General features: G+C 31.9%; 3 protein-coding genes across 3 annotated transcripts; 2 read left to right on the top strand and 1 right to left on the bottom strand.

Annotated features, from left to right (window-relative positions):
* The first annotated feature begins 459 nt into the window (after nucleotides 1-459).
* Nucleotides 460-4,704, top strand: LOC121391257 (cleft lip and palate transmembrane protein 1-like protein). The gene is given in 14 exon segments (XM_041522945.1): nucleotides 460-498; nucleotides 2,192-2,309; nucleotides 2,710-2,772; nucleotides 2,775-2,803; nucleotides 2,858-2,911; nucleotides 2,913-2,943; nucleotides 3,004-3,107; nucleotides 3,155-3,220; nucleotides 3,276-3,409; nucleotides 3,526-3,560; nucleotides 3,609-3,664; nucleotides 3,716-3,760; nucleotides 3,895-4,010; nucleotides 4,611-4,704. Coding segments are annotated over 14 exon segments (984 nt in total).
* Nucleotides 4,705-4,986: 282 nt separating this feature from the next.
* LOC121391258 (programmed cell death protein 5-like) lies at nucleotides 4,987-6,138 on the bottom strand. The gene is made up of 5 exons (XM_041522946.1): nucleotides 6,061-6,138; nucleotides 5,834-5,933; nucleotides 5,346-5,437; nucleotides 5,199-5,270; nucleotides 4,987-5,025 (listed from the first exon to the last, which is right to left on the bottom strand). Exons 1-5 carry the CDS (start codon nucleotides 6,136-6,138, stop codon nucleotides 4,987-4,989), a joined length of 381 nt encoding a protein of 126 aa, XP_041378880.1.
* Nucleotides 6,139-6,239: 101 nt separating this feature from the next.
* LOC121391256 (tartrate-resistant acid phosphatase type 5-like) lies at nucleotides 6,240-11,627 on the top strand. The gene is given in 9 exon segments (XM_041522944.1): nucleotides 6,240-6,261; nucleotides 6,415-6,638; nucleotides 7,032-7,127; nucleotides 7,129-7,173; nucleotides 8,494-8,620; nucleotides 10,032-10,098; nucleotides 10,570-10,673; nucleotides 11,351-11,432; nucleotides 11,516-11,627. Coding segments are annotated over 9 exon segments (879 nt in total).
* Nucleotides 11,628-19,312: the final 7,685 nt, after the last annotated feature.

Genomic DNA, 19,312 nt, shown 5'->3' with positions numbered 1-19,312 from the left:
GTATTGTAATATCATACTGAGTAGAGAATAGTTCCTCCTTCAAACTTTCTCTCTGTTCAAAATCATCGCAAACTGTTCCAATCGCACTTACTTCACTACATCCTGCCACTTAGAGAGAATAAAATACAATAAAGTACATTATAACAATCTTAGACTGTATTACTACTATAAGTACAATGATTTAGAATATAAAGGTGTCATTAATGGTCTATACTCACTTGCCATATTGTAGTTTAGAAAACTAGTCTCCTCCCCTTTTTACATGTACATGTATTCCAAAAATTCAAATTATTACTTTTACGACTAATTAGAGTCTTCCATAATTCAATCAAGATGGCTCTTTTCACATTGTCGTTTTCCCTCTCGTGTTGTTGTAGCTATTTTTGTCCTCGGTATCTCATATTGGGCCTTTAACATGTACAACTTGTTCGTCACGGCAAGCTGTACCGACTCACGAAGATGTCTCAAGCCAGCATATCCGATGAAAAGAAAATGCAGGTAATTAGAATAATACGGTCCATATAAATTGTATGAGTGTTTGTATTACTGTTATGGTTCATTAATCCTAGTGTTCACTATACAATGTCAAAACTTTATGTATTTATAGTAAAGGATCTGTTCTATCCTACAGCAATATTTATAAGTGTTGGTAGAAAGCATTTTTTTAACGAAATCTGGCAATTATACATGTAAATTAAACAATGGTCATTAATTAGACACTTGGTAGGTTTTGTAATGAAATTGAAAGCATAATCCTATGTCTATAGCTAGTAACATGATGTGACTTCTGTAATTTTATGTTTTTTATTTATTATTGTTTTCAATCTTATAGTTTTCAATTATATACATCAATTAGTTCAGATAGTAGACTTACAAATGATATGATCTTACTCTTCAATGGAACTGATTTTAAAAGAAAAGCATGAAACATGGACATTGTAAGCATTAAGCTCCACCCATCTTTAATTATTATTATTACTGGTAATGGCAGTTTGTTGAGATGCTTGTTCATCACCAATTGCAATAAACGTGTTTGATCATGTTCTCTCTCTCTCTCTCTCTCTCTTTTTCAGTGAAACAAATGTGACTCTACCTTTATCAACACTTGGAAATGGTTCTCTCTATATACATGTTTTTCTTGGTCCCCAAGGGAAGAGCCTGACCCAGACGTCTCAACGTCAGAGGATCAGTATCATTACAGTACCTGTGACAAAATATTTGGTGGCATCTGCAGCTGAATTTAATCTGGTTACTGGAGAATATGAAGTTAGTCTTCAGACTATCTGTCTATCCATCTATAAATCCAATTATCCATCCATCCATCATTCTATATTTCAATATGTCCTACAATTTATTCTCCAGTCTGTACCAGACAACAAGTCGTCTGTTCCCACTACTCACTGGATACCAGAACTTAGTTTCTATGGAGTTGGAGATGATTGGTACTTTGACTCCAGACTCCTCCCACCCTGAACTATGGATAACCAACACGCTGCAGTAAGTAGTGCTAAAGTATATTCATACCCTAAATAATAATCATTATACATATGTCACAAGTGTCTAATTTGTGACAATTAACTCATTGTGTAACTTATTCTAATTATCAGCATTAATTTTGAAATTATTTTTATTAGGTTACTGCCTGGCACAATGACTTACCTTCCTATAATCTATTGCAATGAATTACGAGTTCTTAACAGAGATTTAAAAGTATGTTGAGATCAACTGTGATCACTATGGTATCAACATAATATCAACATGTATCATTATAGTAATGGTTATGGTTTAACTGCGATCATTGTGTGATCAACTATGATCACTGTGTTATCAACTATGATCATTGTGTTATCAACTATGGTTAATTGTGATCACTGTGTTAACTATGATCACTATGTTATCAACTATAATCAACTGTGATCACTTGTGTTATCAACTATGATCATTGTGTTATCAAATATGGTTAATTGTGATCACTGTGTTAACTATGATCACTATGTTATCAACTATAATCAACTGTGATCACTTGTGTTATAAACTATAACTAACTATGATTACTGAGGTATTAAATATGGTCAACTATGATCAACTGTAATCATTATGGTATATCAACTATTCTCATAATCCTATCCTATAATCAGAATCATATAATGGGATCAACACTGATTCAATTTTATATATTATCTCTTATTAGTTGGTATCATCATCAAATACAACAATGCCACTGTCTCTCTCTTACTCTCCTGTTGGACTGGGCCAACTTCGTATCTGGATACAATTCAGACAAGCACTAAGGACAATGGCAACACTAGGTGATTACAAAACTATCAGTATATAAGTATAGTAACATCTCTCTTTGTGGACTGACTGTCCTTAATACAAAGGCAATTTTAAACATATAGAGGTTGTATAATACACTAAAGTATTAGTATGAGACTAGAACAAGTGTCCTCAATATAGAGGTTGTATAATACATTAAAGTATTAGTATGGGACTAGAACAAGTGTCCTCAATATAGAGGTCACTAAAGTATTAGTATGGGACTAGAACAAGTGTCCTCAATATAGAGGTTGTATAATACAGTAAAGTATTAGTATGGAACTAGAACAAGTGTTCTTATTATAAGTCTTTAAAATAGAGTGTCCAAGGTGTACCAATGTACAGTATATGTCTGTAGTAGGTATTAAGTCTTTTTCTGCTATTTACCATTAGGTTTTCCAGAGAAGGAACTAGATACTATGAAAGAATTAATATTTGGTACTAACCTTTATCTTTTGGGATGACTTGTTTCATCTCCTTCTTTCATGTATGTTGACTTTTAAAAAAAATTAGTAATGATATATCTGTCCTTCCTTGTCAGATGCTATTTGATTTCTTGGCTTTTAAAAATGACATTAGTTTTTGGAGGAAAAGAAAAAACTACTGTTGGTTTGTCGAGACGAACAGGTAAGAGTCTTGATTATTAATTTGATTAGATCATAATGAGTTTTCTCTCTCTCCCTCTAGTCATATGGAGGTGTTTCAGTTACACTGTAGTTTTCCTATACTTAATGGAAGAAGAGACAAGTTTATTAATTCAAGTACCAGCTGGCATAGGTGCCGCTATTGAAGTAAGATACTATAGTTATCAATAAAATATATAAACTTCTTTTATTAGTATTGGAAAGTTTGGAAAGCTCTTAAGCTGAAAATAGAATGGAGTAATGGCCTTCCTAAATTAAAAGTATTTTAACATACAGATGTACTTATCAATTTACATGTGTGTTGTCTTCTGTTAGATTGGACAACAGATAGCATTAGAGGAACAAACCGACAGATATGACTCGCAAGCTATGAAATATCTAACCTATGTTCTAATTCCACTAGTACTTTTAGGAGCTGTATATTGTTTAGCATATCTTAGTTATAAAAGGTGAGAAGTTGAATCAAGAGAGAGAGAGGGAAGTGGAAGGGAAGGAGGATTTAGGAGATGAGGAGATAGAGAGAGGGAAACTAGATACAGAAATTACTTTATTCCTTTTTCTTTAGCTGGTATTCCTGGCTTATACATAGTCTTGTTAATGGTGAGTCACATGATAACCACATGATCATCACATGTATACTATTTATAGGTGTCTATGCATTTGGATTTATATTTATGTTACCTCAATTGTTTGTTAATTATAAGGTACTTTTATTACAGCATGTTATAAAATATAGTGTGATGTTTCTATTCCAGTTAAAATCAGTAGCCCATTTACCTTGGAGAGCATTCATGTACAAGGTTGGTTTGTTGCATGGACAGATAAATAGTCAGGATGGACCAATGGATGGATAGATGGATGGATATACAGACAGATGGACGGTTGGTTTAGCTGACAAATAGTTAGTTGCTTGGACCCATTTTTTTTTTTCCAGGCATTTAATACCTTCATTGATGATGTATTTGCATTTATTATAACAATGCCAACATCACATCGTGTTGCTGTATTTAGAGATGATGTTGTGTTCCTAGTCTATCTTTATCAAAGATGGTTAGTGTCAAAAAATATAAGTCTAATGATATGATTTGAACCACTCTCTATTGGGGACACCTTTAAAACTGGCCTTAGTATATAGAGGTGTCCTCAATATAGTGGTTGTATAATACACTAAAGTATTAGTATGGGACTAGAACAAGTGTCCTCAATATAGAGGTTGTATAATACACGAAAGTATTAGTGTGGGACTAGAACGAGTGTCCTCAATATAGAGGTTGTATAATACACCAAAGTATTAGTATGGGACTAGAACAAGTGTCCTCAATATAGAGGTTGTATAATACACTAAAGTATTAGTATGGGACTAGAACGAGTGTCCTCAATATAGAGGTTGTATAATAGACTAAAGTATTAGTATGGGACTAGAACAAGTGTCCTCAATATAGAGGTTGTATAATACTTGTGTCCTAAATGTAGAGGGTGTCCTTAATTCATTATGCCTGCCCTTTGATTAATTATTACTTGATTAAGGGATTACCCTTTAGTATGCATACCTAGTAACATTAAGATGTCTTTATTGAGATAGTTTCACTAGTAGGTATTAACTGACATATTGTGTGTACTAGAACTTCACTAGTTTATTAACTATTATAGGCTCTATCCTGTTGATAAGAACAGAATTAATGAGTATGGTGAGTCATTTGAACATAACGAGACACATGTGGCAGCTGTGAAGAAACAGCAATAAATTAGAATCACTTTTTCAAATTAAAATGAAACTCTAAATTTGGACACATTTTCTTACAAAATTTTGTACCAGGTAAACAACATAGACAGGTAATAATTTTTATTAATAAAAAAAATTTGTATTCGTCATAACATATCTCAGAGTTATTGGTACATTTCTAATGATAAAAGAATCACGTTTCAATAACTGGTTTTAATTGATCAATGTAATTATTAATGGAGTGAGTGCTTTTGTTTCTAAGAAAGTTACTTGTTATAAAAATTAAGACTTTTAAGTTTTCTCTCAATCTTCATCGGAATCATCCAATTTTCTCCTATCAAACTATAAGAGAAGTTACTTGTCACCATAGCAATAATTAACTATACATGTAATATATTTCCAATACATAAGGTTGTACTTAAACCACACCCCTTAAATTAAAGTTAATTGACTTTTAGTCAAGATTACTAACATGAATATGCAATATATTGTTGCCATAGTAACAATTTTATTACTTTAACTGTGGTTTTCTTGGCTTGAGTTTGATTGACTTGTTCAAGTAATTTAATTAGTTCAGCCTCTCCTAACTGTAAAAAACAAAGACCATATGCATTGTATATAATTCATTAAATATTTCCACTTGTAACTCTCTTATTACTGACTTTGCCATGAATTTGTCCTGTCTGTGCCATACGTATTAACATATTCTCAACTAATTCTGCCTTCTCTGGTTTTACAAGAGCTATACTGCTTACTGGAAAAGACAATAGCTATTAATAGCACACATCTCTATGATGTCATAATTGTGTAATACAGATAGCAATTGAATGGAATATAGAGAGCAATGGTCATAAGGAAATTCTTCCTTCTTTTCGTTTGCAATGTAATATATTGTATATAGTGATGGTATGGTACTATATATCATAACAAAGTAGGGACTAACTAACATTAATCAAATAAATAAAATATATAGTCTCATAAAGAGGGACTAACTATTCATGATTACAATGAATCTAGACATATAATAGAAAGTCATATTGAACTACACCCTCCTCTAAACCTATTAACTAAACACAGGGAAATAAGGACCTCCTGTTGGATCCCCACCCACTTTTGATAGGTGGGAGGGGCTGCCTAAATAATAACATACATCTTGCTCTTGCAGATTGTTCAAGAATTTGTGCTAGCATGGCATTTTTCATGTCTTGATGTCTTCTTTGAGCCTCTTCTTTCTGCTCTTGGTCCTGTTGCTAAGGATGGAACATGTATTGTACATTAATCAAGATCCAAGAAAGAGACAATGTTGTATTAATACTCTAGAGACGTTAACATTATTGTTTTAGATTACACAAGGAATTTTAGATGTGGTAGCTCTACCTTTCCTCCTCCATATTGAGCCTGTAGCTCAGCCAGTCTTTTCGCTCTGATTGCTTGTATTTCATCATCGTCAGCCATCTTGTTTTTTAGGATAATTATTGATCACACCCTCTATAATTAATTAATTGCTCTAGCCACACCTTCTATATTTGCAGACACGTGTTATCTACATGCATAACATGTTGTTTAGATTGCTACATAGTGATAGCATCTCAAATAAACTATTATCTGATTATTGCATAGAGAATAGAATCTAAAATGACCTGCTATCTCATTGGCTTGCCAACTCAGATATCAAAAATGTTGCTGTTCTTGGTTGCCTTTTTTGCTCTTTTTTTTCCTCTCTACCCCCAGAGCTTGTAAAAATTGATGGTGATGCACTCAATTTTGTCATGCTTGGAGACTGGGGTGGTCAAAGTGATCCTCCATATTATACCACAACAGAAAAGAAAGTAGCTACTAGTATGGGTGCCAAAGCAAAGGAGATCAATTCTCAATTCACTGTTACATTGGGTGACAACTTCTATGATGGCGGAGTAGAAAGTGAAGATGATCCTCGATTCCAGACCACATTTGAGGTAGTCAAACATGACTGTATTTTAATTAATTGATTAGGAGCTAAGAAGCCTGTGTTATTGTGTTAAGAACATGCAATACCAAATCATATACACAGTTAAACTCCAGTGGTTTGAGCAGTAGCCCATAGCCTTGCAAGGAGGAAGTTAGTTAGTTCATTGTCAAAACTGATAACCAATGTATGGTTTTATAGTTTTTTATAATAGAATAATTTATGAAGTGTTCAAACCTTTTTCTTTATAGAATTATGCAAGAAGTTTGAATGTGCAAACCTAAAATATATCAACTTAAATATGCTAACATTGCAATATCATGGCCTTTATAACATTTTTTGCAAATGTTGTTGTTAATAAATTGCATGCCTTCCTATTATTTTTTCCTTCTTCTTCATTTAGAATATCTTCACAGCATCATCACTTCAAAAACGATGGTATGCAGTATGTGGAAACCATGATCACCATGGTAACATATCTGCTCAGATTGCATATACTAAAAAAATCTAGTCGTTGGTACATGCCAGACCTTTATTACACAGATGTAAGTATATGTGACCTAATTTGCAAAAAGGGACCACTTCTGTCGAAACATTTGTGACCTGATCATGATTTTGAAAAAAAAACACTGTAAAACATATAAAAACCAGTTTGCATTCCATTCATATAGAATAGTTATGCATATATATATATATATATATAGCAACTGTATGTATACAAGCTGATATGTTTGAGTTGTTGTAATGTTAGTTTTGTTCACAAATCAGGTCACAAATGTTTTGACAGAAGTGGTCCCTTTTTGTAAATCAGGTCACATATGTGTTACTAAAAATATTGAAGAAGTTCTTACTATTTAGATGTATTGTTATATACAAATACACCTCTTTACTAATAAAGATAATTTTCTTAAAATTATTGGGGAAGTTACACTTTCTAAACAATTTTTGTGTTAGTCTGTTCAAAGTATTTCACTTTTGAACTTTACTATTATTTAAAGTAACAACAGTAAACAGGTACTCTAAAATATTTGTAATAAAAAAATGAAATAAAATTCCTAGAATTAATCAATTGTAGTCTTTACTTTTTTTGCAGTCCTTTATTCTGACCAATACTAATACAACAATTCAAATAATATTTATTGATACTATTGTCTTGGCTGGTATGACGCACCCTAAATTACGTTCTTTGCCACCTGATGGTCCAAATTTGGGAAAAAAAGGCAAAAAAAACAATGGAAATGGATTAAAAAAACAATGAAAGATTCAACTGCAGATTGGTATTAGTTTGCGGACATTATCCAGGTATTAATAATATGAACAGTGACATGTATATCTGTTTCTTTTAACCATACAGTGTGGGTCAATTTCTGAACATGGCCCTACAAAGAATTAGTTGATAATCTCCGACCTATGCTTATCAAATACAACGTGTCAGCGTAAGAGACTAGAAAGATGGACAAACAGACACACATGGGAAAAGGAAAAAATTATATCTGTTTTTTTTGCTATTTTAGTTACTTTAGCGGTCATGATCATGATATACAACATATCAAAGAAGATGATATAGATATGGACTATTTTGTTAGTGGTGCTGGTCACCTAACTGACATTTCAACAAAACACGAGGTTACTCCTTACATGTCATATGTAATGTAGAATAACAAATAATTCTATTATTCTATCATCTACAATAAACACAAATCTGATTGTTTACATTAGAACATTTATATGTGAATAAAAGGTTGACCTTTAGTTATGAGCTTGTCAAATGCATTTTATGCTTCTTTTTGAAGGACTCCTTTTTAGTTTAAATACTTCAGCAAATAAATTCTATTTTTAAGTACTATTTTCATTGTTTTCATTAGGATGATATTCCACATAAGTCATTGAAGTATTTATATGGTCCATTTGACCCTACAGAAAGTCATGGAGGTTTTAATACTGTGAGCATTACTGATAAAACAATGGTGGTCACCTTCTTTGATAATGATGGTAAGTTAAGTCAGTACTGTATGGAAACTCTATCATTGGAACATTACTATTATATTATATAATATATAATGATAAACAGTATATATAGATATTGAATTAATTAAAACATTACTATCTCTATATTAATTGTTGATTATTTTATTGGTATTGGTTGAAACTAGAGTAGACAGAACAATAATTGATTATCTATTATTATTATCTTACAGGTAATCAGCTTTATACAACATCAATTACAAAGAAGACTAGAGTCTAGTGACATGTTATTTGTGCGCAATTTTTTATTTTGTGTTTGTAGTAATAATTATATGACTAAGCTTCTAATAAGCCACGCCTCTTTTTAATTATTGCTCCCAGCCCACCTTTTAATAAAGAGAGAACTCCAAACCTGACTTTTATTGACCTGACGTCAACGATTCCGTCCACCATGTTGCTGTTCTTGGTTTCCTTTCTTCCTCTTTATGCCCTCGGCTACTGCTACAGTGCCCTGTAAAAGTCGATAGCGATACACTCAATTATGTCATGCTAGGAGATTGGGGCGGTCAGTCTAACGATCCATATTATACCCACAACAGAAAAGAAGATAGCTTCCAGTATGGGCGTCAAAAGCACAGGAGATCAACTCTCAATTCACTATTGCTTTGGGTGACAACTTCTATGGCTATGGTGTAAAGAATGTAGGACGATCCTCGATTCCAAACCACGTTTGAGGTAATCCCCAGAGATGATGACAACGTAGTTAATAATAACAGGTCCAGGTACTTTGTCATGGTCTCATTCCTAAACTTCCAGATAATCAGATTGATTTCCAAATTGAAACAGAATTATTAATGTCAATCAATTAAATTCTCATGTGTCAGGAAGACTAGAGACAAGACTTATGTAGACCCTTAACCTCTTACTATGTTTGTGTATTGCAGTTTTGACTTCTTGTTAGATATACTGATTTAGTTGTTGGCCATTTCAGGTAGCCCTATGGTCTACATCTGCTTAGCACATGTCAAAATGGTGTTAAGTACATGTGGTTCTGAGTTGTCCCTGTGATTATAGCACTATTATTTTGTAAAGGAATTTTAAAGTTTTCTTTGCAGCATGAACAAAGTAATCTCCACTCATACTAATCAAAGTGAATGTATACTCACAAAATACTTGAAACAAATAGACAACTACTGTTGCTAGTATAAGTAATTTAGATACATTTTTATAATGTGCAACCTGATAAAGTAAGATTGTGAAGTTGCTTTTCTGATGTCAATTATCACTTTCATCTAGTAATGTTCAAAATGTATGTCAACATTATTGATGTTGGTTCACTATAGCTAAATGATTATGTAACACCTGGTATTTTTTTACACTATCCTATAAATATCAACACTTGCTTGAAATGCTTTTCTGCCATTTTATTTTCATTTAGAATGTATTCACAGCAAAATCACTTCAAAAACGATGGTATGTGCTGTGCGGAAACCACGATCACTATGGTAACCAATCTGCTCAAGTTGCATACACTAAGAAATCTAATCGCTGGTATATGCCCAAGCCTTTATTACACAGAAGTAAGTACCTTTGACTATAGAGAAGTTACACTATAATAATATTATGACTATACTGTAGTCTGTATGCATGAGGAAATAAGTGCTGAATCAGCATAGAGAAGTGCTGAATCAGCATAAATATACCTTGTGTATAATGAGTATTCTTTCATAACTAGCCCCTCCCATAAAGGAACAAGACTGATCCTTTTGGGGGAGGGGTAATTTATACAAGACTAGAGCCTTATAATTATACAGTTTTTACATTCTACTCTTGTCTACCTTACTTCTTTACTACTTCCTGTCTCTCTTATAGTCCTTTCTTCTGAGCACTTCTAATATAACGATACAAATGATATTTATTGACACTGTTGTTCTCGCTGGTATAACACATCCTACATTACGCTATCTACCTCCTAGTGGTCCCCAATCAAGTAAAGAGTCAGAAGACGAGTGGACATGGATTGAAGACACACTGTCAAAGTCTACAGCTGATGGGATACTTGTCCATGGACATTATCCAGGTTAGAAAATTATAGATTTGGAAATTATCATTTCAATTAATTTAATTAATTAATTAGCTTGAAAATTTCTATTACATAACGTAAATTATATTTATAATCCTCAAACCTCAAAACCTCAAAATTTAAATTACATTAAATTTAATATTACAAAGTTTTCTGATTTTTTTGTATAGCACTTTTTAATATCAAAAATTAAAATTAAATGTTTTATAATCACTAGATAAAAAATAATGAATATACAAATTTATATATATATATATATATATACCATAAAACTGTCAAAATTTCAACGCTGAAACTTTCGCCTGTGTAAAATTTTCCTGAACTCATAATTTCGTGTTTTTTGTCAACTGCGAAAATTTGATTATTAATTATTAATTATTCATAATCTAATTTCACAATGTCACTCAACTGCAAAAATATAACTACCTGAAAATTTTGACGTTTACGGTATATATATATATATATATATATATATATATATATATATATATATATATATATATATATATATATATATATATATATATATATATATCATATATATATATTTAGATATTAGATGTATTGTATATTAGTCATCAATCATGTCAAGTCATATTGAACATGTTTTTATTGGCAACCGCTATTACTATTAGTATATATAATAGTTAACATCTGTGTATTTTTCCATTTAGTGTGGTCTGTTGCTGAACATGGTCCTACTCAAGTATTAGTTGATCGTCTACGACCTATGCTTATGAAATATAATGCTACAGCGTAAGAAATAGAGAGAGAGAGAGAGAGAGAGAGAGAGAGAGAGAGAAAATTCCATTTTAGTTTGTATTCTCTTTCTTTCTTAGTTATTTTTGCGGTCATGATCATGATATACAACATATCAAAGAAGATGGATCAAATGTAAACTATTTTGTAAGTGGTGCTGGTTCATCTTACAGACTTCTCTACAGCACATAAAGTTAGTAGTTCCTGTTGCTATAAATATCAATCTCATTATTATGTGTTCTATGGAGCCTGGCTCTATTGGATGCCTATTTATCTTGTCATTATATTGTTTGGTTAATCCATTATTCTATTTTTTATTCCTATATTTCTGTTCTCTTAACAGGATAAAATACCCAAGGGGTCACTCAAATTTCGATATGGTCCCATAGATCTCACAGACAGTCATGGAGGTTTATACTGTACTGTGAGTATTACTGATAAAACAATGGTAGTCACCTTCTTTGATGATGATGGTAAAAGTTCTACTGTAAATAGTATCAGATACTGGAAATTTTTCATGTAATAAAATTTTTATGAAATTCTCTAAAATTTTGTATTCATTAAGAAAATTTGAGAATTAAAAGCATATGATAGTATCCCACCCCCTTATTCAAGTAATTTGTGAATAATAATAATAATAATAATAATAATAGTAATCACAATCACTCTAGATTGTGAAATTGCTACACTACATTCAATAAATTCCCTTATGTATTATTGTTATGCATATTAACTAATAGTTTGTTTATAAAGAAATACTTTGTTGTTTTTGGTGTTTAGCTTTCAGTTTCTTGTTATGAAAAATAACTAGAGCTTGTTATTGCTATTCCTTTAATAACAAGGCTAGTATAGTAACCCTCGTCTACTAGTGACTGGTATGTGTAAATGACATTTAACATAATAATTATGATGTACTGATAGCCAGAGTTTGTACATTGGACAAATTGGTTGTGATTATTAGTTAAAAGTTTATTGCTGACTTAATTCATGAAGATAAAGTTTGCAATACCTAAAATATTACTGAATAAATTTATTACTTACTATTCAGGTTTCATTTAGAAAAATGGACAAGGGGGGGGGCAAAATAATATATCGAGAAAATTTAGGGGGGTGAAGGGACTGTGCGCGACAGCATGTCCTCTAGGGTGGTCTGGAGGCATGTCCCCAGAAATTTTTGAATTTTAGACCATTTTCAGACCATTTGTGCTTTTCAAATGACATGATGAGATGACCATATTTCTGGTGTCTGATAAGACACTTAACACCTATAAACCACCTGTGTGTGATAAGGCATTTAGGAGTAATTTAACACCCATAGACTATTGGTGTTTAGGTTAAAAACTGTACATACTCCTTGTGTTTAGCCTACGGTTATCTTATGCTGTATACTCCTTGTGTTGAGTTTCAGTTCTGTATTCATTTACATCCAAATTACCCCTTGAATAAAAATGGCTATCCTAATTTCCAAAGGGGGGCAAGACTCTAGCAAGGGGGGCAATGCCCCCCCCCCCCCCAGCTTCCATCCCTGCTATTATAAGGCTTGATAATTTGTTGTTTAATATTCTAAGCACAAATAATCAATCAATTATGCTCTCTCTACATACAAATAACTATCTCAGCTGTTTTGTTTTATGAAATAATATAAAGAGAATAAGTTTATGACATGTCTCTTCTTCTCCAGTAAACAAATTTATACAACAACCATTACGAAGAATACATGATAAGTTCATATGTTCTTGTGCGTTACCATCTATTATTGCGCTATTTATTAGAGAACTCTATTTTTGTACTATTGAAAAAGACAGTGTATTAATAATAATTTAATTAACCAAATCTGCTGATCATCACATGATGTCATATAATTGTGACATATTCAAATTAAGTTTTTCCATACGTTTAAATAATGATATTAAGATAATCAGAACTACAATGGAAAATATTGAACTGCTAAACTTGATACAGTAAGTAGACTTGATCCAAAAAGTTAACATTCAAATAATAAATTAAATGGTTGTGTCATTATTCTGGTTTGAGTCTTTTTGAACTGCTCTTGTTAGTATGCAACAACACGTGAGAACATCCACATTAACAAACAACGAGTAGAGATTCTATTATGTGCGTGGTTTTTATTGTGCACATTGCCATGTTTGCTCCTGTTTATATAGCAATGATGATACGTCTACAGAATTATACATAATTATATATATACCCACACACCAAAAAAATTGCATTGACAATGTGCTAAACAATAAGTTTGAAGTCCAAACAGAACATTTCTTTGCTGTCTTGATCAAAGAACGTCACTTTTTCATCATATTCACCCTATCATTATAAAATACTTTAAAAGTATGGCTGATATAATGTTGTTGGTCTTACTGAAGGAATAAAGTCAGGAATCATCTTTTCCTAATGAATATTAAATGCCTGGTGGTACAGGACAATTCTTATTGATTTGTGTAATAAGATCACAAAATCTAATTTCTCATAATAATAGAAATTGTCCCATAATTAAGGGTTACCTCTACTAGGCCAGATGTCACCTGTTCCTCTATAAATATAGAAAGTATAAAAGAGCTTATGTAAGAGATAACAAAAACATACTAAATTGCATCTTGACATCAAGTGTAAAAGGTGACCCTTTCTTTGGTTGATTAGGTTTAACAGAAATTGATATTATCTCCAAACGGTTTTATCATCAGGTTTACCTATTTAAATTATAGCAGGTTACAAGTAGCAGTTTTTGATAGATTAAAACTTACTGCAGTCGGTAAATGATGATTCTGAGTTACCATAATAATCTTCAATATAAGCTGTTTTGTGTAGACTGACAGCATTCAGGGAAGGAAGAAGGATAGCAATAATAAAAAAGGCCACTAGTGTCATCATTCTTTATATCTCTGTCTCTATGTTAGTCTGGTAAAACTTGTTTGTGTATGTTCCTTAAATATACTACTGTTGTTTATGTTAAACTATACACTTTCAAAATCATGCGAGTTTTAATTTCATATATAAACACTGTTATAGGTGGTCCCCAGTTTGTGGTATGTTTATATTGTTGAGGCCTGTTTTTGACTTCAAAAAGAAACACAAGTTTTAGTCTGTGACCTTATACTGGAGAATAGTGTATTTTGCTGAAAGTCATTTGAGTATCACAGAGTGAGCTTTACTAGTGAACTAGATTATTTAAAACAGCTTCTTCCACGAGTTATTGTTTAGACAGTGATAAGTGAGGTAGTCAGAAACTACAATTGAAAAAATTGGACAGCAAGATATACTGATTTAGTTGTTGGCCATTTCAGGTAGCCCTATGGTCTACATCTGCTTAGCACATGTCAAAAAGGTGTAAAGACATGTGGTTGTGAGTTGTCCCTGTGATTTATAGCACTATTATTTGGAAAGGAATTTTACAGTTTCTTTTGGCAGCATTGAACAAAGTTTTACTTACACAAAATACTTGAAACAAATAGACAACTACTGTTGCTAGTATAAGTAATTTAGATACATTTTTATAATGTGCAACCTGATAAATTAAAGATTGTGAAGTTGCTTTTCTGATGTCAATTATCACTTTCATCTAGTAATGTTCAAAATGTATGTCAACATTATTTATGGTTGGTTCACTATAGCTAAATGATTATGTAACACCTGGTATTGTTTCTACAGTATCCTAATCATATAAGTATCAACACTTGCTTGAAATGCTTTTCTGCCATTTTATTTCATTTAGAATGTATTCACAGCAAAATCACTTCAAAAACGATGGTATATGCGGTGGGGAAACCACAATCACTATGGCAACCAATCTGCTCAAGTTGCATACACTAAGAAATTTAATCGCTGATATATGCCAAGCCTTTATTACACAGAAGTAAGTACCTTTGACTATAGAGAAGTTACACTATAATAATATTATGACTATACTGTATGCATGAGGAAATAAGTGCTAAATCAGCATGGAGAAGTGCTGAATCAGCATAAATATACCTTGTGTATAATGAGTATAACTAGCCCCTCCCATAAAGGAACAAGACCTGATTCTTTTGGGGGAGGGGTAATTTACACAATACTAGAGCTTTATAATTATACAGTTCCACTCTTGTCTACCTTACTTCTACTCTTGTCTCTCTTGTAGTCCTTTCTTTTGAGCACTTCTAATATAACGATACAAATGATATTTATTGACACTGTTGTTCTCGTGCTGGTATAACACATCCTACATTACGCTATCTACCTCCTAGTGGTCCCCAATCAAGTAAAGAGTCAGAAGACGAGTGGACATGGATTGAAGACACACTGTCAAAGTCTACAGCTGATTGGATACTTGTCCATGGACATTATCCAGGTTAGAAATATTATAGATTTGGAAATTATCATTTTCAATTAATTTAATTAGTAATTAGCTTTAAAATTTTATTACATAACGTAAATTATATTTATAATCCTCAAACCTCAAAACCTTGAAATTTAAATTACATTTCCCTGCTATTATAAGTGCTTGATAATTTGTTGTTTAATATTCTAAGCACAAATAATCAATCAATTATGCTCTCTCTACATACAAATAACTATCTCAGCTGTTTTGTTTTATGAAATAATTATAAAGAGAATAAGTTTATGACATGTCTCTTCTTCTCCAGGTAAACAAATTTATACAACAACCATTACAAAGAATACATGATAAGTTCATATGTTCTTGTGCCTGTACCATCTATTATTGCGCTATTTATTAGAGAACTCTATTTTTGTACTATTGAAAAAGACAGTGTATTAATAATAATTTAATTAACAAAATCTGCTGATCATCACATGATGTCTGTCATATAATTTGTATAATGGACATATTCAAATAAAAGTTTTTCTATAAGTTTTAAATAATGATAATTGAGATAGTCAGAACTACAATGGAAAATATTGAACTGCTAAACTTGATATAGTAAGTAGACTTGATCCAAAAAGTGTTAACATTCAAAATAATAAATTAAATGAGTTGTGTCATTATTCTGGTTTGAGTCTTTTTTTTAAACTGCTCTTGTTAGTATGCAACAACACGTGAGAACATCCACATTAACAAAACAACTAGTAGGGATTCTATTATGTGCGTGGTTTTTATGCGCACGTCACCATGTTCACTCCTTGTTTATATAGCAATGATGATACTTCTACAGAATTATACATTAATATATATACATACCCACACACACCAAAGGTGTACTGGTTTCTAAAAAAACAACAATTGCATTGACAATGTGCTCTAAAATAGTAACTTTGAAATCCAAACAGATCATTTCTTTGCTGTCTTGATCAAAGAACGTCCCTTTTTTCCTTCGTATTCACCCTATCATTATAAAAACATTTAAAGTATGGCTGACATAATGTCTTTAGTCTTACTGAAGGAACAAAGTCAGGAATTGTCTTTGAAAAATGAAAATAAAAGGGACCAGGTGGTACAGGACAATTCTTATTGATTTGTGTAATAAGATCACAAAAATCTAATTTCTCATCAACAATAGAAATTGTTCCATAATTAAGGGTTACCTCTACTAGGCCAGATGTCACCTGTTCTCTATAAATATAGGAAAAATGGAAGGACTTATGTAAGAGATAACAAAACATACTTAATTGTATCTTGGCATCAAGTGTAAAAGGTGACCCCTTCTTTGGTGACTAGGTTTAATAGAAATTGATATTATCTCCAAGCGGTTTTATCATCAGGTTTACCTATTTAAATTATAGCAGGTTACAAGTAGCAGTTTTGATAGATTAAAACTTACTGCAGTTGGTAAATAATGATTCTGAGTTACCATAATAATCTTCAATATATGCTGTTTTGTGTAGACTGACAGCATTCAGGGAAGGAAGAAGGATAGCAATAATAAAAAGGGCCACTAGTGTCATTATTCTCTATTTCTCTGTCTCTGTGTTAGTCTAGTAAACCTGTTTTGTGTACTTTTCTTAATATACTACTGTTGTTTATGTTAACTATACACTTTTAATTAAAATCATATGAGTTTTAATTTCATATATAAACATTGTTATAAAGGGGTCCCAGTTTGTGGCATGTTTATATGGTTGAGGCCTGTTTTTGACTTCAAAAGAAACACAAGTTTTGGTCTGTGACCTTATACTGGAGAATAGTGTATTTTGCTTGAAGTCATTTGAGTATCACAGAGTGAGCTTTACTAGTGAACTAGATTATTTAAAAACAGCTTCTTCCGTGAGTTATTGTTTAGACAGTGATAAGGAGGTAGTCAGAAACTACAATTGAAAATATTGAACTGGAACTATACATTCAATAAGACATATGTTTTTTCTTGTGCCATAGACAGTTTTTCTTGTGCCATAGACAGACCATGGCCAACTGTCAACATTCAAAACAGTATATACACAATATAATGAGTTAGCAAATAGCTATATATGTACATCAGTGAACTATACTATACTATACTATATATATATATATACATATATATATATATGGTAGATTACTGTTATGTTATTGTATCTTTATATCATATACATAAACTGTTTTGTGACATATTATAATTTTGCTGTTAGTATTGTATATATATTTGCTAGCTTTCATTATGGATGTCCATTTTGTAAACACTTTATAACTGTCAACATTTTAAATGAAGTATTATAGCATTGTATATAATATATGACATGTACTTAATTGTTTGGCTATGTTATTGGTTATTGTGGATGTGGTTAAGCAATAACATATATTGTGCTTGCAGTGGGTAAGTCCTGACTTGGTTTTGTTTTCATTATGGCATATATTGTGAATGTAAGAGATAATAAACTATTAATACAACTATCAGAGAGAGAGAGAGAGAGAGAGAACACTAAGAAAGGTGATGTTCAATATATGTGTTACATATATCATTCAGTGTAGTCACTTCTATTCATCTCTTCTCTTCATGTAATATTGTCAGTCAGTGTATACATGTGATAAGTGCTTTATAACTCAAAAGGTCTTTGTTAACAAACATACTATGCATAAAGGTGGATTGTCTAAAAGAGATTGTACAATAATATATCAAGGAATAAAGCCAGAGTGATAACACTATTATAATTGGATGAAAATGTAATAGGAATAACAAATATAACTAAACGCATATGTTAATGTAAGCTTAATTGTAATTAATATCTAATAAGAAGAATTAATTACAAATTACTACAATATCTCAATAGATCATATTATGTTAATGTTTGTTTCACTTGTTAAGCACCCATATTGATATTCAGAGATACACAAGCTAATCTTGTCCATTTCTCATCCACTGCTTACTATAGAACCAGTGTATTGACCCTGCATAAAGAGAAGTAAAAAAGTAAAAAAAATGACAATGTTCTGATGAATGTAGCAAAATAAGTAGTTGAATGGCCTGTGAACATTATCCATGAATGGAAAATGTGATGTCCATTTAGTATCTGTATTTAGCAAGATGGTACCATGTGCTGTTGTCATTCATTGTGTTTGTGTCTCCAGATGGAAGCACTGCTTGTGTGTGTGTGCGTGTGTGTGTGTGTGTGTGTGTGTGTGTGTGTGTGTGTGTGTGTGTGTGTGTGTTTGTGTGTGTGTGTGTGTGTGTGTGTGTGTGTGTGTGCTGCATGAGTTCCAGACATATACTTACTGGTGGCAACGAGGAAGGGATGGTAGTACCCCAAAGTTAAAGTAACAGTTCCTTTTGATAGTGGACACGAGGAACCTGACTGCTCTAGAAAACTACACAAGTTGTATTTCTTATGTAGAATTGTCATTATATTAGCGTATCGTAATATTACAGATACTCTTTCCACTGTTAACATCTTGACCCTTTAAGAAGAAAAGAAAAAAATTACTATATACTTGATAATAGTATATATTCAACTCA

This window comes from Gigantopelta aegis, unplaced genomic scaffold (assembly GCF_016097555.1).
Source record: "Gigantopelta aegis isolate Gae_Host unplaced genomic scaffold, Gae_host_genome ctg1986_pilon_pilon, whole genome shotgun sequence".
Taxonomy (NCBI): Eukaryota; Metazoa; Mollusca; class Gastropoda; order Neomphalida; family Peltospiridae; genus Gigantopelta; species Gigantopelta aegis.
This window is presented reverse-complemented; position numbering and strand designations above follow the sequence as displayed.